The 26,436-nt window shown below is 35.3% G+C and overlaps 1 protein-coding gene across 2 annotated transcripts in view; it reads left to right on the forward strand.

The window, feature by feature from the left end:
* Positions 1–26,436, forward strand: part of whd (carnitine O-palmitoyltransferase whd) — a 297,210-nt gene that overhangs the window by 255,216 nt on the left and 15,558 nt on the right. For both annotated transcript variants that reach the window (XM_090412567.1, XM_090412568.1), the window contains exons 21-22: positions 3,107–3,184; positions 23,702–23,794. In XM_090412567.1, coding sequence (XP_090268693.1) covers positions 3,107–3,184; positions 23,702–23,794 — 171 coding nt within the window. The remainder of the gene's footprint in view (positions 1–3,106; positions 3,185–23,701; positions 23,795–26,436) is intronic.

The following is a 26,436-nucleotide window of genomic DNA, read 5'->3' on the forward strand; positions in this document are numbered from 1 at the left end:
GTAAAACATTTCAGTTACTTAGGCACGATTTTTACTGAAGATGGTAAATTAAATATAGAAATAGACAACAGAATCAGCAAAGCTGGTATGGTGGGAAGTCAATTGAATAAATTCATATGGAATAAGAGAGAAATTAGTCGGAACACTAAATTAGCTGTATACAAGACAGTGTTCAAACCAGTTTTAACTTATGGATCTGAGAGCTGGGTCAGAAGTAAAACACTTGATCAAAGACTAGAGGCGGCAGATATGAGAGTCCTGAGAAAGATTAGAGGCGTGAACAGATGGCATCAATGGCAATATCATATTAAAAATGAGGATATTAGGAAAGAACTTGACATTGTCAGCATCCAGGAATGCATTAGCAGAGCTAATCTCAGGTGGTATGGTCACTTAAATAGAATGGGAGAGAAAAGATTAGCAAAACAAGTGTTCTCTGCCAGGTTGGCAGCAAAACGACCCAGAGGAAGACCAAGATATAGGTGGATTGATACGGTACAAAGTGCGTTAGAAGATAGAAATATAAGATCTGATAATGTTGGAGTCTTGACAAGTAACAGACTGATTTGGAGGAAAATTGTAGATAGGAAGTTAGTAATGATGTAAATTTTTCATGTAGTACTGTCATGTACTGTACACCCCTTGAGGGTACATGGCAGGAATTTGATGATGATGATGATGATGTTTTTTGAATTTGAGCATAATCAAAAGTTGTAAACCAGTACTTGTTAGTAATATGGTAGGGTAATGATTTTTATTATTTATTTTTTTAATTTTTATTTATTAATTTTTTTTTACATAGTGTAGAAACCCAAAATCAGATGTGCAACTTTTCAAACCACTTCAGGCTTCCATTAAGCACAGCAGTGATCTCATACTGGGCAATGAATTTCATCATCATCATCAAATTCCTGCCATGTACCCTCCAGGGGTGTACAAGATAATACATGAAGAATTTACATCATTACTAACTTCCTATCTACAATTTTCCTCCAGATCAGTCTGTTACTTGTGAGACTCCAATATTATCAGATCTTATATTTCTGTCATCTAAGGCACTTTGTACTCTATCAGTCCACCTATATCTTGGTCTTCCTCTGGGTCGTTTTCCTGCCAACCTCACAGAGAACACTTGTTTTGCTAATCTTTCCTCGCCCATTCTGTTTAAATGACCATACCACCTGAGATTAGCTCTGCTAGCGCATTCCTGGATGCTGACAATGTCATGTTCTTTCCTAATATCCTCGTTTTTAATATGATATTGCCATTGATGCCATCTGTTCACGCCTCTAATCTTTCTCAGGATTCTCATATCTGTGGTCTCTAGTCTTTGGTCAAGTGTTTTACTTCTGACCCAGCTCTCAGATCCATAAGTTAAAACTGGTTTGAACACTGTCTTGTATACAGCTAATTTAATGTTCCGACTAATTTCTCTCTTATTCCATATGAATTTTTCAATTGACTTCACACCATACCAGCTTTGCTGATTCTGTTGTCTATTTCTATATTTAATTTACCATTTTCACTAAAAATCATGCCTAAGTAGCTGAAATGTTTTACTTCTTCCACAGGTTCTCCGTTCACAATGCAGTTGACATTTTTAACGATTCTGCCTATTGTCGTCTTCATCTTTTTATTGCTGACCTTCATACCATATCTATTACAACAGTTATTCAATTTAGTCAGGGAATCTTGCAAACTTGTAGCGGATTTATTTAGAAGTATAACATTGTCCGCATAAAGCAAATAGCTGACATTGACATCTCCAATTTTGATATCATATTTAATACCATTTTCCTTCATAATGTGATCCATATAGATAATAAATAACAGAGAGGATAATGTATATCCTTATCTCACACCAGATTTAACATTAAACCACCTTCCTGTACTTCCATCAATTCTAACTGCTGACTTACAACTCAAATAAAGACTAAGTATTGCTTGATATAATGCCCCATTGACACCATATAACTGTAGCATATTGAATAGCTTCTCTCTTAGCACCTTATCATATGCCTTTTTCAGATCTACAAAACTCAAATAGAGATCTTTGTTATGTTCCCATGATTTCTCCACTATTTGTTGTAAAGTGAAGATCTGATCTTGACAGCCTCTATTTGGCTGGACTCCAGCTTGTTCTTCACCTAGCTTTTCTTCTACAATTGAATTCATCATTTCAATGAACATACCAGCAATGAAATTCATCATTTACCTAATGATAATCACAAACTTCCATACCTGTGGCAGGATTCAAACATTACATGACACCTCCAAGGACTCATCAAAGGCTGGAACTCTACTCAACAACTCTGTCCTCACCTCTTAATCTACCAACTGCACAGAATACCACTATTATCATTATGTACTGCCTACCACCATCACTAGTATTTTTTGTCTGTAAATTGGCTGATTTGTCTATATGCAAGATAAAAAAAACCTGAGTTTCTGGGAGAAGAAATCCTGCTTACTCCATATGGGATCAGCTAATTCACCTTCAATCGAAAAAACCCATATAAAGATTCCTCTTGTCTTGATGAGAGGAATAGTTATAATTCTTGTAGTGATGAGAATCGAAGAGTGGTGAGTGCCTTCGCTCTTCCAATTGTGCTATGAAGGCTCTTTAGGTGTAATGTATGTGTTAAAATATTGAGTATCAACTTTAATTTTCTTAAAGTTATTTTTGTTCTAAAGCATCTTTCCCATTAGATCTTCAGGAGTGTGTTATTTGAAGTTTGCAGTGGAATTTGATCAATTAAAACACTTCGATTGTGTAGTTTTTCTTTCTGAGTATTGTCCTGTTTTTGTATACTGTAACCTAGGTACTATTTGTTATTTGTGCATAAATAAATGGATGGAGTTGTTATAAGTATAATTTTGAAGTACATTACAGTGAAATAAATTTAATATTTACCTCTGGTTCTCCCAAGAATTATCGCCTTATATATGTCAAGGGGGATTTTTTTTTTTTTTTCGACATATCATTTAGGCTATTTTAGAGGTAAATATAATATATCTATAAATGCTTTATAGATTTATATGTAATTTTGATTTGAAAAGTGTTGCAAAACATATAATTATATTTCTTTATATACTTTATATGTAGACACCTCATGGACAAACTGACCTCATGGACTTCAGAAAAAATCCTCAGTGTATCTCTGCTGGGGGTGGTTTTGGACCAGTAAGTTTTTTTTTTTTTTTTCCTACTTATTTTAAATTGAAGATTTCAATATATGCCTAATGCATCATAATGAAATTATTTTAAAAAATTGTTAAAATTTTAAACTTTTCTTGTCTTTTCTAATTCTTATCCTCAAATTTATGACTCATACAAATGTTTTCTAAATTCTACAGAAACTTCAGATCTCATCAAACTCTTGGCATTTACTTTTGGCAAATCTATGAATGAGTGGGTAAATAAAAGCTTCCATTTTCCCACCAACAATAAATTTGAATCATATCATTGTGTGTATCTTTGTGAAACTCCAAGAAGGGCCTATCAACTGATAAGTTTGAAATTAAGCTGGTAAAGAAATTATGCCGTGATGCAACACTGCCATTTTATTAGTAACCTGAGGTGATAATAAAAACATGTTTATATTCCAGAGAGAGAGAGAGAGAGAGAGTGTGTGTGTGTGTGTGTGTAGTTTATTTGCTCATTTCACTAGGTTGGGCTTGTTTGTCGCAAATATCTGCACTAATCCTAATTTATTCCAAGAACTTCTATTCGAAATATAGAAGTTCTTGGATTAATTTTTGTATTCTATTTTAATACAGATTTTCCTTTCTTTCTAAATGCATAGACTTAATAGAACTGAGGTGAATCATTTGTGTTGCATTATTTATACCTTTATTCTTGTATTCTTGCAAATATCTATTTTAGTATATCAAGGACATTATCTTCATGAAAGTGTATGCTATTCTATTCTGGTATACGCTGCTGTTTTTTACATTTACTCTCAAATTGGCTCTTGCAGATCCATTAGAGATTCCCATGGTCCTAAAAAGCTAGTGAAAGCCTTGTTGTAAGGAGACCGAAAATATTTGAATACTTAAGATCACATTTTGCTATTTCAGCAGCTACTGTTGACTCTTCTTTATATCTCAATTGTCTCTTATCTATCTTTCTGTGAAGCACATTTTTCATAGAGGTTAACATTCACAACTCCAGCTGGCTTCCCTTTAAAACTGCATTGATTCAGCAATATGCATAATGAGATTTGCTATCACTAGTGATCTCGCACAATTTTCATACACTTCTGCTCCTGTTTTTTTCCCTTTCTATGAAAAGTATTTTCCACATTAACCTGGTAATAATCCATTACCAACTGTCTCAGTCATATAATTTATCCTTCTCCTATCGATCAGATGCTGTAAATAATGTTCCACAAACCAGCCCACTACATTTTTCTTCTTTGGATCCTTTCCATTATATTTGAACTCTTCCCCCCCCCCCTCCAAAAAAAAAAAAACAACCAAGTAACCAACTCTGTACAGAGTGAACCATCAGTGCCATTATCTATTGTGATGTCCTCACAGTTCCTGAATTTCACTCACTTGTTCACTCCCACCCCTGCAGATCTGTTGTTTCCCATCTCGTTCAAGATGTTTCTACTAATTGTATTTATTACATTCTAGAAGATTTAAATCTGGGTGACTTTCAGCAGTGGGTTATCAAAACAATGAATTTATGCTATTTTAACAAATAATTAAGTATGTTGCCTGTGAATAGGTAATAAATAAAACATATCCTTAAGAATGAAGAAGAGGAAGAAAATAAACTATGAGTGTGAATATGAAAGAATTTCTGAATGAAGCAAGAATTGGCAGTGAAAATCATTAGTCTGTTATCAAAATATGATAGTACTGTATTCACTTTATCCTGTTTGACAGATTACATTATTTTATATGTATGCTAGTGTCCAAAAGCTAAGGACAAACTACACTTTTACCGGTATATGAAAAAATGTTCATAACTACAGCCAAATGTAGATATAAATTTATTGCCAGAATAAATTATATTACACAAAAAAAAATGTGTTATAAATTTCATACAAATTAAATTGCAATATGTTTTTGGCGAAAGTTATAAATTTCCTAAGAATGCAATCAAGGAATTAATGTACAGTGCTTTCAGTAAACTATATGGAAAGACATTTCAGTATGGAATACATCCACCCTGAACTACGATGCAGCTCTCACAACTAAGCCCTTGTTTGTTTTCTGGAGGAAATTTCAAGCAGCAATGCATCTCCCTATTGCATCCCAAACGTGGTCTACAGAGTTGAGATCTGGGGAGCGCGCTGGCCACTTGATTCGATTATTGTCCTCAGTCTCCAGAAGTATCTCCACTGCTTGTGTATGATGTAATGTGGCATTGTCATCCATAAAAATGAATTCTTCACCTACAGAACCACAGAACAATTGAACATGATGTTGAAGAACTTCGTTGTAATATCGTTCACCAGTCAGTCCCTTTTTCCAGCACTCGTATCCATTAAGCATAATGCCTCCCCACACCATGACCCCACAGCACTGACATATCTATCCCTTTCAATAACATTCTCACAATGGTAAGCACTACCACTTTCTTGCCAGATCAACTGTTGTCTAGAATCAGAGGAAAGATTAAAACCACTCATCTGTAAAGAGTACATTAGCCCCTTGGTGTCTTGTCCAATTTTTATGGATATAACACCACTGAAAATGTGCTCTAAAATGAGCTGTGGATAAAGGGACACAGACTACAGGCCTTCAAACATATAGGCCTACTTGTTGCAGACATCTTGCCACAGTTTGTCAAGATATTCACACATACCTGTACTTGAATAGAGCCGACTTGTAAACTGACCTGCCGCAGTGTGTCAATTATATTTTGTTGTTATAACCAAAAAGCTGTCTTCATTCTCTATGGTAGAGTGAGGGTGACCTCTTAGTAAACATCTGGAACACATTCTGTTGGTTTGAAATCGCATTGTTTCGCTGCTGAGAGCCTGGATACAATATTATGTAAGATTCCATATTTTCTGACAATATCAGTATTCTGTAGCCTTCTTCAAGCTTTCCACTAATTCTTCCCCACATAAAATCAATGATGATATCTTTGAGACATTACAAGACATCCAAGTTTGCATCTTTATTCCTTCTCAAAAACAGCTTCCTTCAAGCACAATTCACTTACTACAGTACTTTGTCTTTTATCCTGTTGAGTGCTACCACTTGACCCCTTTGCATGCACGTCAAAAATTTGAATGTGAACCCACTTTCTACTTGAAATTGCCAGTTGCACAAATTGCCATAAGCTGATTCATCTGAATTTGTAGTTATAATCTTCAAAAATAGTGTTTGTCCTTAGGTTTTGAACACCAGTGTATGTTATTCAAATCCTGTCACACCTGTGTTATATTATGTTTGCTTCTTTCTATTCAGCTATTGCATCTGTCTGTATACCATTACATCTACATCGTTTATGTTACTCTACTTTTAAAATCCATATGTATATTATTATCTTATTGTGTCAAAATCTGCACAAAATTTTTAACAATCATATCACAGAAAGTCACAAAATAATTCTAGATTTTAGTAAGAAATAAGTTACTTTATATTTAAGATACTTGTATATATTTAAAAACCATATTTATTGACAGCGGATTTTTCTTCATTTGACTGATATTCTTCTTCTTGAAATCTTTGCATTAAGTGGCAAAATTGCATTTTGTAGTTATCCTAGCTTTAGTTTCAAGGGGGCACTTGTGATTTTTCTGCATTCCACAAGTTTGGATTATTGAAATACATGTTCTATTACCATTTGTTCCTGGGCATTTAATGTAACCCATTTGAAATGCTTCAGATAATCAAACTGCTTTCTTTATATTTCTAAATATAACACACAGCTTGTGCATCATTTCATGAAATGCTTAACAAACCGTTTATTTTATATGCCACTATTGTTTGCAATTTTATTTAGCAAAGAATTTAAATTTGATGGAACAAATTTTCAAGAAATTCTTGTCTTACTTTTAAAAATCAAATTGTTGTTAGTTGAATAATTATTCTATTAATAACACAAATATAAGAAAAACGTTTAAGAAACACTGTCAGTGAATTATTTGTCTTTTGAAATAATATGGTTATATTATTTCAAAACTTAATAAAAATCAATAATAATAATAATAGCAGTAATAGTAGTAATAATAATAAACAAGTAATAAAAAAACTAGCATCTTAAACCCAGGACAATTTTCAAAATCCAGGCCATTTTCTACCACATTTGCTAATTTGGGACAATGTATTAAAATTCAGGACAGTTAGTCACCTAACGCGAGATACCACATGAATTGGCCCTTGGCCCATCGTTATTCATTCTTTACATTAATAACATTGAAAAAAAAACCACTAAACACAGTATTTGCTGATGATGTAAAGATAGGATAATCCAGAATGAAACATGCAGCACTTGCCGAATGATTTAAAGAAGCTGGAAATGTGGGTGGGTGAAAATGGCTCTATGGTTCAATGTAAAAAGTCAAGTAAAGTTATGTGCTTTGGTGTAAAAGAGATACCCATTGGTGTATTATATCGTTGTGATTATGCTAGAAGAAGAAATCTAAATTAAACTAGGGATCTTGGAATTTTAGTAGGTGATAATTTGAAGTTCAAGGACCATAATAGCGAAGATTGCAAATACAGTTCAGAGGATAATTGCAGTGCTGAAGCGAACATTGACATACATGAATCAGGAAGTTATTTTGCCTCTTTTCAATACTTTGATACGAACTTATCTGGACTATTGTGCACAGATCTGGTCTCCTGGTTTCTGAGGTGATTTAGATACAGTGGAGAGGGTGCAAAGGAGAGCAATAAAGATAATATTGGGCCTCTAGAATGCAGATCTTGAGGTGAGGTTGAGAGTTTGTGGACTGCAGACATTGCAAACAGGAGAAAGAAGGTTAATATGATGGAGATCTACAAACTTCTGAAAAGGTCATGCAGGATACCAGTTGATAGAATTTTCATTTTATGGAGGATGGGGAGAGGATGAGAGGGTATCCGTGGAAGTTGAAAATGAATTTAGTCAAAAAAAAAAAAAAAAAACGAGTGAGAGCTAAAGTTTTCTTTCATGAAGTAGTGCATGACTGGAGTGGCTATGAGTATAGGTAGTGTGAATTCAAGAGAATTATTGATATGTGGTCTCCAATGATTTCTGGGTTTCTTGTAGGTCTCCTGTGATAATTCTGCTTCTACTCACATGTGCACACACTCAAAATCTTAAAACCTGGGGCCAATTCTTTACTGATGTGATTACAAAATTTCTGTGGAAATAGAATTTAACATATTTTTCAGTAAATCAAATAGACATAAAGGTAATCAGCAGTGTGGAAAAGCTTGAATATAGGAGCAGATTGTTGTATGTACAAGAAGAGATTGGAATGACAAAGGAAGTGGGAGAAACAAACAAGTCTGAGAGGAGTTGTAAGATCAGAGATGAGTTGCCAACAAACCGGACCAGTGAAAACACACACGGATTTACAGTCATAAAATACATACTTAATCTCTCACTATGTTGTGGAGAGTAGTGTCCAAGGGATGGGTGGAGGGGGGCTATTGAGGTCACATCTGAGGAGTGGGGTTGAGTAAGCCTGTTATAGAACCAGATATAAGCTAGTATGTATGTTTGCAAATGCCAGAAGTATTCAAAATAAAGGAAATTAAATTGTAACTTTAATAGAGTATATATTTTCCCAAAAATTGGAATAAGTGAGACATGGTTCGAAGAGGATGACATTCTGGCAGGTATAGAGATCAATGGATATGATTTTTTTTGTGAGTATAAGCAAGATAGAAGGGGAGGAGTGCTGTTGATGGTAAGAGAGGAGTTTCCATCTAAGATCGAGATGAAAGGAGCAAACAGTGGCAGTGGTTTGGAAGCAGTATGGTGTGAGGTGAACAGAATAAAATATCTAGTTGGGGTGTTGCTATAGACATGGCAATAAGAAAAGGATGATTTTAGTTATGGTAATATAGACTGGAATGAAGAAATGACATCTGGTGGAAAAAAGAGAGAATTTCTTGAGTTTTTGAGGAACAACTACCTTAGACAGTATGTAACAGAGGACATTCAAGGATCTTGATTATCTCATCTGAGGATGCCATTGTAAATGAGGTGTTGAATCTCCCTCCAATTACTTGAGTAGTGGCCAACCATATGAGGACTTCTGTGAAAAATGGATATATGTGTAACTATAAGACTGGTGAGAGTTTATTTTTTACTTGGTTAGATTATAATAAGTTTAGTTTAATCCTTTATCCAAGTGTGAGCAAACAAAGTTTGCACCTGAAAGTATCTTCAGGACTGGGGTAAGGTAGTACAACAATGGGCAACTCATTGCAAAGGTGGAGAAAGCTCTCATCACTCCTATCTCAGGATCTCCCATAATGCAAAGCACATCTCCTTGCAGATATGTGTAATGCTATGCATTGTGGCCCTTGCCTTAATGCATAGCATTACACATATCCGCAAGGAGATGTGCTTTGCATTATGGGAGATCCTGAGATAGGAGTGATGAGAGCTTTCTCCACCTTTGCAACGAGTTGCCTGTTGTTGTACTACCTTACCCCAGTCCTAAAGATACTTTCAGGTGCAAACTTTGTTTGCTCACACTTGGATAAAGGATTAAACTAAACTTATTATAAGACTGGCGATTATGACAAACTCAGGAGACATCTTGCAGCTAGATCATGGAATGAAGAATTGGAAGAAAAGGAGATCAGTGATGCTTGGGACCTGTTTTGGAATTCTCTGGCAGAGGCATTGTCTGAATACATTCCAAAGGTCAAGAGGTCAAATAAGGTGTGTGAGATGGATGGTTGAAGATGACACATAAGATGAGTGGTGGTAATAGTCAGTTGCAAAACGAGTATAAAGAGCAAGAAAGAGAGAGGGGTAACTTGTTCATTAAGGGTAACAAAAATGCAGTATGAACAGCAGTTAGCTAATGAGGCCAAAAGGAATCCTAGAATTTTTTTTGATACATGGCCAACAGAAGAAAGAACGTTTATGGAAGGATGATGCTGGTTAGAAAGAATGGTAGAATGATAACTACTGAAGAGGATATAGTAGAGATGTTAAATGAGCAGTTCATAAAGGTATTTCATTTTTATGAAAGTAACGTCATGCAGAACTTGAGCAGTGGAAAGGGAGGAGGAGGAGCCACTGATGGTGGTGAGTGAGCAGGAGGTAGATGAGGAAATGAGTAAATTGATTTAAGTAAAGCCGTAGGACTTGGTACATCACCATATGTCTTGAGAGAATATTCCAGGGAGTTAACATTTTTAATTTACCTCTTTAACTTGAGTCTTAGATTTTTCCAAGTTCCAAAGGAGTGGAAAGAGGGGAAAATTGTTCTACTTCATAAAGAGGGTGATAAGACTAAGCTTTCAAATTACAGGCCAATCTGGAGTTTGTATGGAGTTTTAGTAAAGGTGTTAAAGAGGCTGGTGACCAGGATTCAGAATTGACATTCTCTTTGATGGACATCATGAGTTTGCTAAAGGAAGATCATGTTTTAGCAGCACTCAGTATAACTAGGTGACAGGAGCATTGGGCAAAGGGGATGCATACAGTGGTATATTTAGATTTTTCTAAAGCTTTTGATAGATTGCCATGTAACATTCTGGTAATTAAACTGAAACAGATGGTGCTAAATAGTAGATTAATGCACTGGATTGCAGATTGACTGTCTGATAGGTATCAGCACGTTGTGTATGGGGAATGATATTCTGCAGGAGTAAAGTCACCAGTAGTGTATCCCGGGGCCTGTTTTGGATCCATTGCTGTTTAATTTGTATGTAAATTATATTGGGAAGGGTTTGAATGATAATATATAATTGTTTGCAGATTATGCAAAGTTGGGAAGAACTATAAGGAGTTCATTGAATGTAGTAGCCTTGCAAATGGACTTGAATAGACTTTCTGAATGTGCAAATGAATGTGGTTGTCAGTTCAATGTAGCAAAGTAAGGTTTTAAAGTTTGGAAATCACAGATGGGATGCAGAGTATGAGATTGGTGGAGATATCTTAGAAGAGATGAGAGATCTGGAGGTGTTAATGGATAAGGACCAGAAATTTTGGAGACATTTTGCTAAAATTGTGAGGACAGCACATTATGGGAATGATGCAGAGAACACTGACATGTAGGAGTAAGGATATTATGATTCTGTTTTATAAGGTTTTGATCAGACCGTATATAAATTACTATGCACAGATTTAGTCACCAGGTTTTTAAAAGAACAAAGAGATATTGGAATCAGTTCAGAGATGATTGACTAAGGTGACTTCTGGTTTCTGGAATGTAGAGTATGAAGACAGATTGAGGGAATGCAAATTGCAGAGTCTAGTGGATGGCCTATTGGTGGAGACAAATAAATTGGTACAGATTTTTCATAGAATTGGTGGAGACAAATGGAGAACAATAGCCCATCCCTGGAATCTGTATAAAGGAAGATATGAGCAGTAGGTTTTTCTGTGTGGAGAGATGTGGGTGATTAGAGTGGATACATTCAAGTCATGGTATGATGAGCTGTGTGTGAGGTGAAGGGCCTCTGGCAATGGCTCATTGATTCATTGGAGGTATAATAATAATAATTGTCCTAGAAGTTTCAAATGCATGTTTTCCAAATCATTCCTTGAACAATTCGAATTTTTCTTTGAAGAAAATAGCAGCAGAAAATTGCCTTGCACAAATTACACAAAAACAAACTACAACTCCTGCCCTCTATCTTCAATTATGCTTTATACAAAGATATTTAGTTTCTATCAAAGCAGGTATCTAAAAATATTAGTGATTTATTACACTTTTCAGCTACCTTGTGATGGATCAAGACAACTGTTTTGAAACATTTGTGTTTTCATTTGACAGTTGGCTGTTCATAAGCACAGTGTATGGTTTTCTTTCCAGTCTTCAATCACAAAAAATCTCTTCACAACACTGAAGATACATTAACTTTTCAATAGGAATTTTAATAAGGAATCCACATAAGATTACCTATTCATTCTGCATATTTATTTTCTTTATTTCTTAAGAGAATCGCTTACAACTTTATCTTCTCTTTCCTTTCTGCTATAACCATTATTTATTTTTTATTATTATTTTTAATCTGTCAGCTGTTGTACTCATATCACTATATATCATACTCTATATTCTATCTAGTTTGTGACTATGTGAATGATGCTAAAACAACCAGGTATCACAAACAACAAAAAAGTAGTTCAGTAATGGTGAGCATGATAAGTTTACCAGTGGTGCAGTCAAGATGATACTTCTTTTCCACTATCTATTTCATGTGGTCAGTTGAAAAACATCTACAGATATTTTAATCCATTGATGTAAGAAAGTATGTATGTCTTGCAGATTTCCTTGTTGCTGCTAGATGAATTGTTTCCATGGGTGATTTTAACTGAGGTGTGGTTAGGCTTAACAGCCTCACTAGTCACCTGTTAATACTGAAATGACAAGTACTGCTGCTGTGTTCTTCTTATAACAATATTGTTTTGGCTAAACAAAATCTTATCAAATAATGTTTACTGTACACCCCTTATATTCCAGTTTTTATTAACTAAACTAACAGTAAAGACCATAAACAGTATGTAAAGCTGTTTAAATGAATTTGAACATCAAACGGAATTAAAAAGGTTTATGATAGCAAACAGTTCAGTGTGTGAGTGAGTTTGAGGAAAGAATGAGTTTACGAGGGTGGTCTGAAAAGTTCTCGTCCTAACAATGAAAAAACTAATTTATAATTTCAAAATTATTTTTATTTTTCAACATAATCTCCCTTGAGACTAATACATTTATTCCAGCGATGCTCCAGCACCATTATCCCGTCCCTGTAGTGGTTCTCAGTAAGATCTGCAGAATACCCCTCTACAGCTGCAATCACCTCTTGATTCGAAGAAAAACACTGACCAGCGAGGAAAAGTTTTAATTTTGGGAAGAGATAGAAGTCAGAGGGAGCCAAATCTGGGAAATAGGGTGGATGTGTTCCAACAATTCATAGTGTAGATCCCTTAATTTTCCCATTGCCAAAACACCTTTGTGGGCAGGTGCATTGTCCTGATGAAAGATGATTTTTTCTTCTTCTGCAAACTGGGTCTTTTATTATGAATTTTTTTGTCTAGTCTGGTTAAAAGATTGGAATAATATTCCCCATTATTGTTTTATCCTTTTGAAGATAATTAATAAACAAAATGCCTTTAGCATCCGAAAACACCAATGCCATGATCTTGTCTTCTTTGGCACTGAACAACCGGCTTCTGTTTTGACTGCTGTTTTGGATTCTGGTGTGTGTACTGGTGAATCCAAGTCTCATCTATAGTAATAAATTGACACACAAAACAAGTTATGTGTGTCAAGCATACACAGTTTTGTATATTCTTGTTAAAACATTCAAAGCACTGTTCAGAGATTTTCATGCAAGTGCGTTTTTGATCTGCGTGGCACCCATCTTACGCAAAGCTTTTTCATTTGCAATTCTTCATGCAAAATATATCCTACACGTTCTTTTGAAATGCCTATAGTCTCAGTAATTTTGCACACTTTGACTTGCCAATCATCCAGTACCATATCATGCACTGATCAATGATTTCTGGTGTTGTTACACTTTTTGGACATCCTTCACATGGGTCATCTGCAAGGCTGGTACGGCCATGTTTAAACTTGGCTGCCCATTTCTTAATTGTCGAAAACGAAGGAGAAGAGTGCCCATAAACTTTTATGAACTTCGAATGAATTTCTTTTGGCGTTAAACCTTCTTTTACAAAGAATTTTATAACCTCATGATACTCAATTTTATCCATTGATAAAATTGAGTATCATGGGATACAGACAACACTTTGGCTTCTGACAGCTGTATAAAAAAAAACTACTCGATAGAATGACTTGCAATTTGACATGGATGCTTATGACCAACTTAGAAAAAAAAATTCTTGCCAATAGTGTTGCCATTTATGTTCGAGGCCAAGAACTTTTCAGACCACCACTTATGTAGGAGGTACGGCCTGTACTTGAATGCACTTGGTATCAGTAGTCTTGGAGAAATTATTTATTGGTATGAGATCTAATTCAGACAGTCAAGGGAAACTAGATCATAATTGGAGGAATGGTGAAAATCTATACATAAGAGTAACTGAGATATGCAATTGTTGTTAATCATACAAATGTATGATTAACAACAATTGCATATCTCAGTTACTCTTGTGGAGCTAATTATCATGAATGAATGAATGATTCTATGTTCATCTGGTTCAGACCTATTTAGTATGTGTATGGATGTCTGCATAAATGAGGCATTAGATATGAATAGAGATCTGCAAGCTATCCAACTTAGTCTTGTGGCCTATTGAGGTGAGACCTGGCTTTCCAAGGCAGATATACTAACTGGTATTTATCCAACGTAAAGGGTACAGCATTTTTAAGAATAGAGAAGAGAGGATGAGATGGTGATAATGAAATGATAATTTCAGTTCGGTCAAGATATAAACCTGTGATTGCAATATTATTAACTGTCCATGTACCAATCAGTTTGAAGCTATCTGGTAGGGTGTTGTTACCAATGTAATGGATCAGTTACTGGTGACAATCAAATGCATCACGAAATCAACCTGATGCATGCTAAATGAGTATGGGTGACTTTAATTATCCGAATAATGATCAGGTAGCAGTAAAATCTCATTAGAAGAATGAAGCTGAATTTATTGAACTGTTGTGAGACAACTTCCTCAAGCATTATGTGACAAAAGGAACTTCAGATCAAAGAGTATTAGACCTGATTATAGTGTCAGAGTGAGTTTCATTTAAAGATATAACTGTTCTCCTTCCAGCTGATGAAGACAAGAACCAAACTTCAGAAATCGAATGTTAAAATCTGAAGAAAACACTAATTCAGGGTGACATGAGTTGAAAGCAGAAGTTTCAAGAAGTAGTCCTGGAATAGAAAATTTCCTAGGAAACAAGACAGTGACCTGGGAAGCTAGGTATGGTATATGCATTCAGAAAAGGTTACATGCTGAATTATAAAGCAGGATGTGATGACCAACTGGGGAAAATACTAGGTTTGGTCCCATGGTATCAGTTGCCAGATGAGAGGGATATCGGCTGTGCATGGGCAGCATTTAAAAATACTTCAATGATGCAGTATCAAAATGTGTCCTACAGTTCAAAGAATAAATAGGGCAGAAATAAAATGGATGTGCCATTTATTAAGCAAGAATTTCTTAAGAAAAGGATAACATGGAAGAAATACCATGTGAATAGGGATGAAAGCCTGAATTCGAAAGAATGAATATGAAAGAATAACTCTGCTGAATGCAGATGGTATGTGTGTGATAGATGCAACTAATGAGTGTGTGCCCACTTTACTAAGTGCTATCAACCAGGTGTGTGCAGCTCATTGTTGCCTATACACTGAATGAAGAAACTCAGTGTATGAGGAATAGACACTAGATCTCTTGAATGAATAAGAATTCTGCAAAGTCTGATGGGATATCAGAATCAATGCTAAGAGATTATTCAGCCGAACTGTCTGTCCCAATCTATTTATATAATTTGAGTCTCAGTACAGGGACGATTTCACAGAAGTGGAAAGAATGTATGATAATTGCATTGCACAAAGATGGTGCAAAGACTGATCTGCCTGAACTATAGACCCATCTGCATCTATCTACTGGTTGTGAAGATTTTGGAAAATGGGTTTACTAAGGCAGGATCAAATACACCATGATACTTTTGAACTTTGCTAAGGCTTTTGACAGGATAAAGCATGGAAGACTGTTGCATTAATTGGAGAATATTGTGTTAAATTTTATTATTATTATTATTTAGTCCACTCAACCAATAACAAGTCCATCATAATGAGCTTTGAAGTTATTTACACTACCTGCATTCCACTCATTAACAACTCTCTATGTAAAAAATTACTCCTCACGCCCTTCTTCACCATGTCTTTATACAATTTCTAGGGATGGCCTTTTTTTCTTCCCATCTTAACATCCACTCTTTTTATAATTTCTTTTGTATTAATCTAATAGAATCCCTTAACTAACTTTGAAGATCTCTATCATATCTGCTTTTTTCCTCCTATCCACCAACCTCTGTAATCCTCTTTCTCTCAAATGCTCTTCATAGCCAACAGTCCATAGTCCTGATATCACTTTGGTTATTCATCTTTGGACCGTCTCTAGTGTTTCCACATCACAATGAAAACTAAGTAACTAAATCTGAGCACAATAGTTCATATGGTCTGACCAATGCCTTATATGGAGGCACCACCACCTCCCTCCCTATCCCTTACATGTCAGTGTACTTTTTATCTATTGATGTGCAGTCTTTGCAACATGTATAATGTGCCCTCTGAACTTTAGTTCATTGTCCACCATCATTCCAAGATCTCGAATCTCATCCACTTCCTGAAGTACAGCTCTACCATACAGTATGTAGCCTTATATCTCTGTATTCCAAAGTGTAACACCTTTTATCCCACTCATTTGTCCAAACTAAAAGTCTATTCAAATCTTCCTGTAGAGAATTGACATTGGCAAACATTTGAAGATCCCCAGTCAATCCACATGAAATATCACTGACAAACAAATGATTATAAATTATTAATGTGAATAGGGGATTACTGGTTAACAAATATTGAAAAGTAATATGTGTGGAGGATGTTATTTTCAATCTTTACATTAATGACGTTAGGAAAGATTTGACACAAGACATAGTTATTTGCTGATAATGCAAAGTTAGATAGGGTAATCTTAAATGTGAGTGACATTCACCACTTGCAGAATTATCTGAATAGCCTGGAATTGTGGGCTAGTGAAAATAACTATCTGTTCAGTGTTAGTAAATGTTATGCACTTTGTGCAATGTGATGTTCAATTAGCATATTATACTGGTGGTATTATATTAGAAGATACTGATCAAGCCAGATATCCTAGAGTTTTTGTATATCGAATTTCTCTGCTAAGTGTTCTCCCAGGTAAGATTTATGCAGGCATACCAAAAAAGAGATTGAGAATGATTGTAGAAGAGAAATTTGGAGAAAAACAAGCTGTGTACAGCCAAATAGATGTTGTCAAGATCAGATTTTCACTTTACAACAAATAGTTCAGAAATCATGGGAATATGACAAGGATCTCTACTTACGTTTTGTAGATCTGGAAAAAGTATACAACAAGGTGTCTAGAAAAAAGTTATTCAAAGCACTACAATTATATTGGCTAAATAGGACATTATATAGTGCAATACATAGTATATATTTAAGTTAAGTCATCAGTTAGAATTGAAGGAAATACAAGATGATGGTTTGATGTAAAATCAAGGGTAAGACACACATTATAAGATGCACAGATTCACATTATCTCCACTCTTATTCATCATCTATATGGATCACATTATGATAGAAAGTGGTATTAGGCCTAATATTAGAATTACAGATGTCAAACTTAGCTCTTTGCTTTATGCAGATTATGATGTACTCCTAAACACATGTTGTGCAAGCTCCAGGATTCATTAACTAAATTGAATAACAGCTGTAACAAATTTCACATAAAAATCAGCAATAAAAAGACGAAAAACTATGAAAATAGGCAGAAACATAGAAAACTTCATCTGCATTCTGAATGGAGATCCAGACAAGTAAAATATTTCAGCTATTTAGGCATAATTTTTAGTGAATATGGCAGGTTAAATCTGGAAATAGACAACAGAATAAGCAAAGCTAGTATGGTGGGTAGCCAGCTGAATAAATTTATATGCAGTAAGAGAAAAATTAGCCAAAAACCATAGATATGAGGGTTCAGAAAAATTAGGGGGAGTGAATCAATGGCAGAAGTTATTTAAAAATGAAGATATTAGAAAGGAACTCAACATTATTAGCATTCAAGAATTTGTCAGCAAAGCTAATCTAAGGTGATATGGCCGCTTAAATAGAATGAGTGAAGAAAGGTTACCAGGTGTTTGATGTCAAGATGGCAGGAAAGAGACCCAGAGAAAGGTCAAGGTCCAAGTAGATTGATTTGGTCAGAAGTGCCTTAGAAACACAGAATGTTAGATATGATAATATTGGAGTATTCACGAGTGATAGGCTGATTTGGAGAAAGATTGTTGATAGATTAATAATAATGTCAACTTAATCATGTAATGCTGTCTTAGTAACCTAACACCCCTTCAGGATATGTATCAGGAAATTGATGATGATGATGATGATGATATAGTATGACCACCTAAGAGAAAAAGTGGTGGAAGCCGAGGTAAACAAGAGTTGTAACTTCAGTAGCATCGGCAAGAGACCAAAAACTGCCATTTTGGGCATGATGTGCATTTCCTACTTTTGTTCAAAGTCACTTTTGGGTTTGCTGATAATTTGCTTACACCTTTTGTAGATTTTGGTGTAAATTTGTTGGCTGAGTGGTTAGCATACCTGCTCTCTAACCAACAGGTCGCGGGTTCGAATCCTGCTGTGGAAATGGACATTTGTGATTGTCTTTAGGTGGAAGATGAATTTCATTGCACAGTACGAGACCACTGACCTGCTTATTGGAGGCCTTAAGTGGCTGAAAAATTTGCATGATTGGTCTCTAGAGCAGGGTTTCTGGATTTTGAAAGTTTATTTTTCACTTGGTTAGACTATAATAAATTTAGTTTAATCCTTTATCCAAGTGTGAGCAAACAAAGTTTGTGCCTGACAATATCTTCAGGACAGGTAAGGTAGTACAACACCAGGTGACTCGTAGCAAAGGTGGACCAAGCTACTAGCACTCCTATCTCAGTATCTCCCATATTGCAAAACACATCTCCTTGCGGATATGTATAATGTTATGCATTGAGGGAAGGGCCACTACCCAGACCGGTTTCGACCTTTATTGGGGTCTCGTCAGTGGGAGCCAGGCCCAGAAGTGGAGATACCAAGGCAGAAGCAATGGACAGGTCATCTTTACCTATAGGAGTTCCCAATAGCATGTGCCACCTAATTATTAAATTACTCTGGATTTAGAGAAAGATGTTGAAAGTTTAAACTATAATAAATTTAGTTTAATCCTTTATCCAAGTGTGAGCAAGGTTTGCGCCTGAAAATATCTTCAGGACTGAGGTAAGGTAGTACAACACCAGGCGACTCTTAGCAAAGGTGGACCAAGCTACTATCACTCCTATCTCAGTATCTCCCATATTGCAAAACACATCTCCTTGCGGATATGTATAATGTTATGCATTGAGGGAAGGGCCACTACCCAGACCGGTTTCGACCTTTATTGAGGTCTCATCAGTGGGAGCCAGGAGCCCTCACTTGCTACGAGTTGCCCGGTTTTGTACTACCTTACCTCATTCCTGAAGATATTTTCAGGTGCAAACTTTGTTTGCTCACACTTGGATAAAGGATTAAACTAAATTTATTATAGTCTGACCAAGTGAAAAATAAACTTTCACCATCTTTCTCTAAATCCAGAGTAATTTAATAATAAGGTGGCACATCTATTGGCAACTCCTATAGGTAAAGATGACTCCATTGTTTCTGCCTTGGTATCTGCACTTCTGTGCCTGGCTCCCATTGACGAGGCCTCAATAAAGGTTGAAACCGGTCTGGATAGTGGCCCTTCCCTTAATGCATAACATTAAACTAAATTTATTATGGTTTCTGGATTATATAAAAAATAAAAAATAAATATATATTTATATATATAGGAAAACCTTGCTTAATGCGAATTCGATATGCGCAATAATCAGTTAGCATGACTAAGTGAAATGATTCTATTTCACGCTTTAAGCGAGTGAATTTACTTAATGCAAAATTTTTTGTCACCAATCTGCAGCGAGCGGTGGCACTTGTCAATGTAGCAGACAGTGGCAGTGATGTGGGCTGTGGCCGGCAACACTTGGCCGTTCCTCAAAGCTATCATTGCAAGCTCACGTGCAAGCTCTGTTCTCTTGCTCAATCACTTTTCCTTCACTTTGCTTTAATTTAGATGCTTATAAGGCTTTATTATATTCAACCCCAATATGAAAAAGAGAAAGACTGATAAAGAAAGTGGCAGTAATAAAATGAGAAGAAAAGTAATTATGTTAGAGAAAAAGCTGAAACTTGCTCAATTCCCATTCAGAACAGTTAAGTGAGAATGATCTCTTTCAACTAGAACAGCTTGCATATGAAGAAGATAAGGAATACAAACAAGAAAGGAATGTTACGACTAAGAAACTAACTACAAAAGAACTAGTTAGTTTTCAATCACATTGAGCATGCTAAGGAAATTTTATTTGATGCTGATCCTGATATGGAACGAAGCTTTGAAGTTCGCCGAAATCTTGATAAAGCAATCACCAGCTATTGCAAATTGCATGACAAGATGAAAAAGTTGAGCACTATTCAAACATCTTTACTTAATTTTTTTTTGTAAAAAAATAGCTTAATCATACTTTTAGACATTAAATAAACATTTAAGCAATTTTTATTAACTTTGACGATTTTATCCTCTAATACAGCTTATCATTTTTTTTTTTCAAATTTACGCTAACTGATGGATATATTATAATTATTCCTATTGTTTGTTTAACATGATTTTGCTTAGCTTGCATTAATTGGATTAATTAATCGTGTTAAGCGAGGTTTTCATGATAAAAATGGGCAAGGGAGATTCTTAGCCCATCCATGGTACAAATGTACTATAGGTTTAATAATAACCTTTTGTGGGTGGTAACCACATTAATAAAAAAAAAAAAAAAAAAAATTGAAAATTTCAATGAAAGCTTGTTGCAATATTCTTGATTCTTCTCTTGTACAGCTTTTGCATACCTTGGAAAGACTAGGCAAGGTAACATTTAATGTAGAATGGAGAACGATTATTACACTACTAGAAAGATAATTGCAAGGATTGTCCTACTTGGCATTCTTATTGTACTCAACAATACATGAATGAGAGAGTAGCCGTAATCCCTAAGAAAACATAGATGACCACCTTCTAGTGTTGCATTGTTGGCCAAGTGTACCTGCTTTCCAACCAACAGGCTGCATGTTTGAATCCAACCTTGGGCATGGATGTTTGTGATTGTCTTTAGGTGGAAGATGAATTTCATTGCCTGGTGTGAGACCACCTCCCTACTTATTGTAGGCCTGAAGTAGCTTGAAAAAGTTCATGTTTGATCTCTAGAGAAAGTTTCCAGACCACGTAAAAAAAGAAATTAAAAATACAAATATATACACTATCTACCAATAATTGTCTGGAACCCAGTTATTTGAAGTTATGGAACATTCCAGGTTTGTTAATAACATAAAAAAACAGGGTACAGATAGGAGGAAGCAATATTTCATTGTAGCAATTGAATACTGGTGGTATAGCAACACGACGTGAACTCAGTGACTTTGAGAGAGGTTGTCATCATGGGCTGTCACATTGGCGGCATATCCCTACGTGCTATTGCCACTTAAGCATCCAAAATCAACAGTTGGCAATGTGATCAACAAATGGAGACGTTCTAGCATCACTACTGCTAGAAAACACCCAGGGCAGCTGCTGAAAATGACTGACAGGGACATGGGGGTGTTAAAATGGGTGGCATGCAAAAACTGGCTACAATCGGCACAGACCATCCATGAGTTCCAGAGTACCAGTAACACCATGGTGAGCACTAATACTGTACGAAAAAGAGCTCCATTTACTGAGTTTCCCTAGAAGAGCAGTGGCACACAAACCAAACATCATAGTAACGAACAAGGCAGCTCATCTGAACTGAACAATTGACCAATGGAAAACGGTAGTCTGGAGCGATGAATCAATGTTCACCTGTTTCTAGTGTGATGGCAGCGTGTGAGTGTGAAGGCAGCCTGGTGAACGCTTGTTACCACAAGATATTGTACCCAGAGTAAAGTTTGGTTGTGATGGAGTAATAGTGTGTGTGTGGAGGGGGTGCATTCAGCTAGTTTGGAGTGAGGCCACTGGTCATTGGGCAGCACATCCTTGATCAGCAGCACATCCTTGATCTGTTGCTGAACTCAGTGCTGCTTTGATGGAGGAATGGAGACAGATTCCATCTGGTGTCTGCCACACATTGGTGGAAAGTCTCTCTCAAAGGGTGATCAAAGCCAAAGGTGGACATACCCGATATTAGGGTTTGATTGGTATCAATTGTAAATTGCTAAAGTGTGCAGACAATTATTGGTAGATAGTGTATATATGTATATTTAATTCATACCAAAAAATTTCTTAACTCACCCATAGTACGAAATGTACTATAGGTTTGCAAATAACCTTTCATGGGTTGAAGCAACATAAAAAAAAAATAACATCTGCAATGTTCTTATTTTTGATATTGGTTAAGGTTATCTAGAATTCTGGTGGGTATATGGTAAGATCACTGGTGGTAACCCAATGCCTGCACATCTCTACATGGTGAATTAGTGCATTCGGAAAAGTAAATCATTTGTAAACAAAAGCATTAAACATATAGTATTAGTATTCATTAAATGAATACTATGTTTAACATTAAATTCTATGTTAAATAGTAAACATAGTATTCGTCTCCAAGGAGGGATGAATACTGTTAGGAATGTTGGATTGGGAGGGGGAGAAAAGTATTTAAAGAGAGAAAACCAAAAAAGTTTACAATGATTGGTGCATTACAATGGGGGGGGTGCATTCAGCTAGTTTGGAGAGACAGCAAATGAATTTCACACATGTGAACAAGGAAATTTTTAACTAAAGAAGATCGAAAAAGGGAGAAAAAAGAGTATGTGTGTTTATGGAGAAATAGATAAATAACAAAGAAGCTGAAAATTAAGTTTATTTTAGGAAATGTAGGTATAGTTTTGCAGACTAGAGACAGAAATGAACATTGTTAAAGTTTGAAACTAAGGTCATGTATATTTCTGTATGTCTCTTTCTCTTTGCTTGGCTTTTAATAGTTGTTTAAATTGATGCAGGAACCACATGTATTGGATCATTTTCTAAATATGAAGAATTTGACCCAATTCTGCAAATTTTAGCTTTGTAAATGCCCCCCCCCCCCACACACACACATAACACAAATATTTACTTCACTACTTAGTCCTAGCTGAAAGTGGCAGCAACATTATTTGTAGCAGACCTGGAAACTTCCTATATCTTAAACATCAGGTTCATTCTGATATACTGTCTAGCAGCCAGTCTGCAGAAAAACTGCTTCAAAGCTATATCCTCAAAATTGAACAATGGGTCTATCCATGATATCCGATGTAACACTGATAACATTGCATGCCAGAAGAAATTGGGGGGAATTAAACTGGGCCTTTGTGCATCTTTGTGTTTCTCCAATCCAATGGTTTATTGTTTGTTGGTTGGGGATATATTCAGAGCTCCCTAAGAAGTTCACCAGTGTGAAGACGTGGGATTTGGTAGCTTTGGTAGCAGACCAACTGGTCTCTGCTGAAGTTTGGAATACTTTGCATTCTGGTGGCCTGAGCCTCAGTTCTATTGGCATTTTAGTTTAATCCTAGACACTACAATATCTTCATTCCCTATTAGGATATAGTGTTATGTGCAATATTTTTGCCATTATATCACTTAATTCCATGCATTTAGTATTCAGATATTTGTGAAATATTATATTTATTTTAATTATTATATGCAACATTTATTCTGGCATATATAAGTGCTATTAAATAACTTTTTATTTTTTAGGTAGCAGATGATGGCTATGGAGTATCTTATATAATTGCTGGTGAGGATATAGTATTTTTTCATGTATCAAGCAAAAAATCTTCTCCAGAAACAGTAAGTTGAGTATATCTGTTTACAAAGAGTCATCTGACTATGATTATGTGTAATTTAATATGGTACAGTATAAGATCATATGAAATTGTGTTATATATATGAAGAATACACTTCAACCAATTCAAAACCATGTAGCCTGTTCAAAATTCCTTCAGTGACAGTTGTTTATAGCAAAAAACCAAACATCTAATATATCCTTGGTTGTGTATATAATAGGAATCAGAATAAATCTTACTGGTTTCACTCAGTTCCCAGTAGTGGCAATGCAATTATAAGTGTTACCAACAATGACTTCAGTTATAGCCTTAATTATAATCACTTGATAATTGTCACTGTAAGAACTTCAGTTGGCCTAAATATTGATTTCTCTCTTTTTGCAATGAGACTAATCTGGATTACACATTCTTCTCATCAAAGATTATAGATTTGCATGTTCCAACTTCACTGGTCTTTCCATCTTGCACTTGATCTTCCTCTTTTGTCTATATTTATCGACTTTTTTTTGGTAGCAGATGTCTTTCCATCCTATATAAATGCTCTTTCCATTTCTCTCCATATTCCTTGATCTTTTCATTTAAGTTGTAAATACCTAACTCTTCTAATGTCTTTAGAAGAGTTAGGTATTCTAACTCTTCTAATGTCTTTCATTTTAGAAATTATGGACTTTACAACCGTGTTAAAATAACTATTTTAATTTCCCAACATTTTGACCTTCCTATTAAGGTCATCATCTGGAGTATATACAAATATACAAGGACAAGCTGATTAAAATTTCACACAATATGCTAAAGAGACAATGATTTGATCAACGGCTATTCTACTAGCATGACCTCTAGTGAAAATACACTATATACAGGGTGTTCGGGATAAATTTGACAGTTTCGTAAGGAAAAAGAAAATCTTCTTTGTATCTATTAAATTTAATGAATTGACAAAAAAACATTACAGGCAGAGTTAATTACAATACTATCAACAAGATTTACTCAAAATAACCACCATTAGCATCGATCACAGCTTCAATTCTGCTTCGGAACCTCGAACAAGCTGATGCTACAGTCTCCCTGGGAAGGGCCGCAAAAACTGTTTTAATTTTATCCATTAACTGGGCTTTTGTATTACTGGAAGTGCGATTGGTGTCTTTTTCAACTGCGCCCCATACAAAATAATCCATGGGGTTAAGGTCTGGGGAGTTTGGAGGCCAAACATTTGGACTGGTGAAGTCGTAGAAATTTTCAGACAACCATTTTTGACTTTTCCCAGAGGTGTGGCAAGGGGCCGAATCCTGCTGCCATACATACGGCCTACCATTGGCTACCCTTGTTATCCAGGGCTTGACTACAGTTAGCAACTCCACGAACAAAGCCCGAATTCCAATGCCAGGGTTCTTCAACACCTGTTCCTGCAGATTTGCGAGGAATTCTGCTGTACGAACGCAATCAGATCGTCTGCTAGGGATCTTTCTTCTTGCTACATCCTCGTAGTCACCATTGCAAGTCTCTAGTTCATGCCTGATTGTTTTTACTGTATTCAGGGAGCATTGGGCAGCAGTCGTAATATCCTTATTTTGATGGCGGGCACGAATCATCATGATACAAGTTATTCTCTTCCATGATTCAGGTGGGTTCCAGCTATCCATCCTTTCTGACATCTTGTATATGAATGAAGAAGGGTCCAAACTTTTAAATGAAGAGAAGTGTGTGTTAATACATGTAACTTACGGAAAAATATAATTAATTATAAATATGTCAAATTTATCCCGAACACCCTGTATATATATATATATATATATATATATATATATATAAATATAAAAATACAGATAAAATTTTTAAAAAATTAATTATTTAGAAACTACATCAAAGCTAAATTCTATTTAAGATAATATAAGAGAAACATTCCTTCATATAGATAGTTTTCTTACGGTAACAACAATGTCCTAATTTAACATGACAATTGTTATATTAGATTTAAGATTCTGAATTATCTACAGATAGAGATAATTACAGAATAAAAATAGATAGAGGCTATTTAACAATAATTGGTTTATATGCCCCAGAAGAAGGAAGAGAACAGGATAATATTGATTTTTATAATCAGCTACAAAACATATATAATAAAATAAATAAAAATGATTACATAATTTTAGCAGGAGACTTAAATGCAAGAATTGGAAACACGAAAATTCATAATAATATAGGAATACATGGAGAACACACTCTAAACAGAAATGGTTAAAAAATTGATTGATTGGTTATTACAGTCATGCTTTCCTATGTGAATATGGTTGATTTTGATGTTCTCTACCTCCCCTCAAAGTTTGTACGTGGAATTTTGAACCACCCTGTATATACACTAACTTCCATGTTGTTTACAATTATTTCTTGTATGTTTTACTGGTTATTTCTTTTTTAATGTGCACCAGAAGAAGGCTGATACAAGCTGAAACTAGTTGTGCTAATAAACTTTGTTTTCATTTTTCTCAGTCTCTAGTCATTCAATTTTTTAAAAAATGTATATCAACCGAGTGATATACATTTTCCAATCAATCTTCCTACATATATATATATATATATATATATATATATATGTTATATTTTCACTAGAGGTCATGCCAGTAGAATAACCGTTGATCAAATCATTGT

The sequence above is a fragment of the Typopeltis vanoorti genome, chromosome 23 (assembly GCF_054136105.1).
Source record: "Typopeltis vanoorti isolate ZY-2024b chromosome 23, IOZ_Tvanoo_1.0, whole genome shotgun sequence".
Taxonomy (NCBI): domain Eukaryota; kingdom Metazoa; phylum Arthropoda; class Arachnida; order Uropygi; family Thelyphonidae; genus Typopeltis; species Typopeltis vanoorti.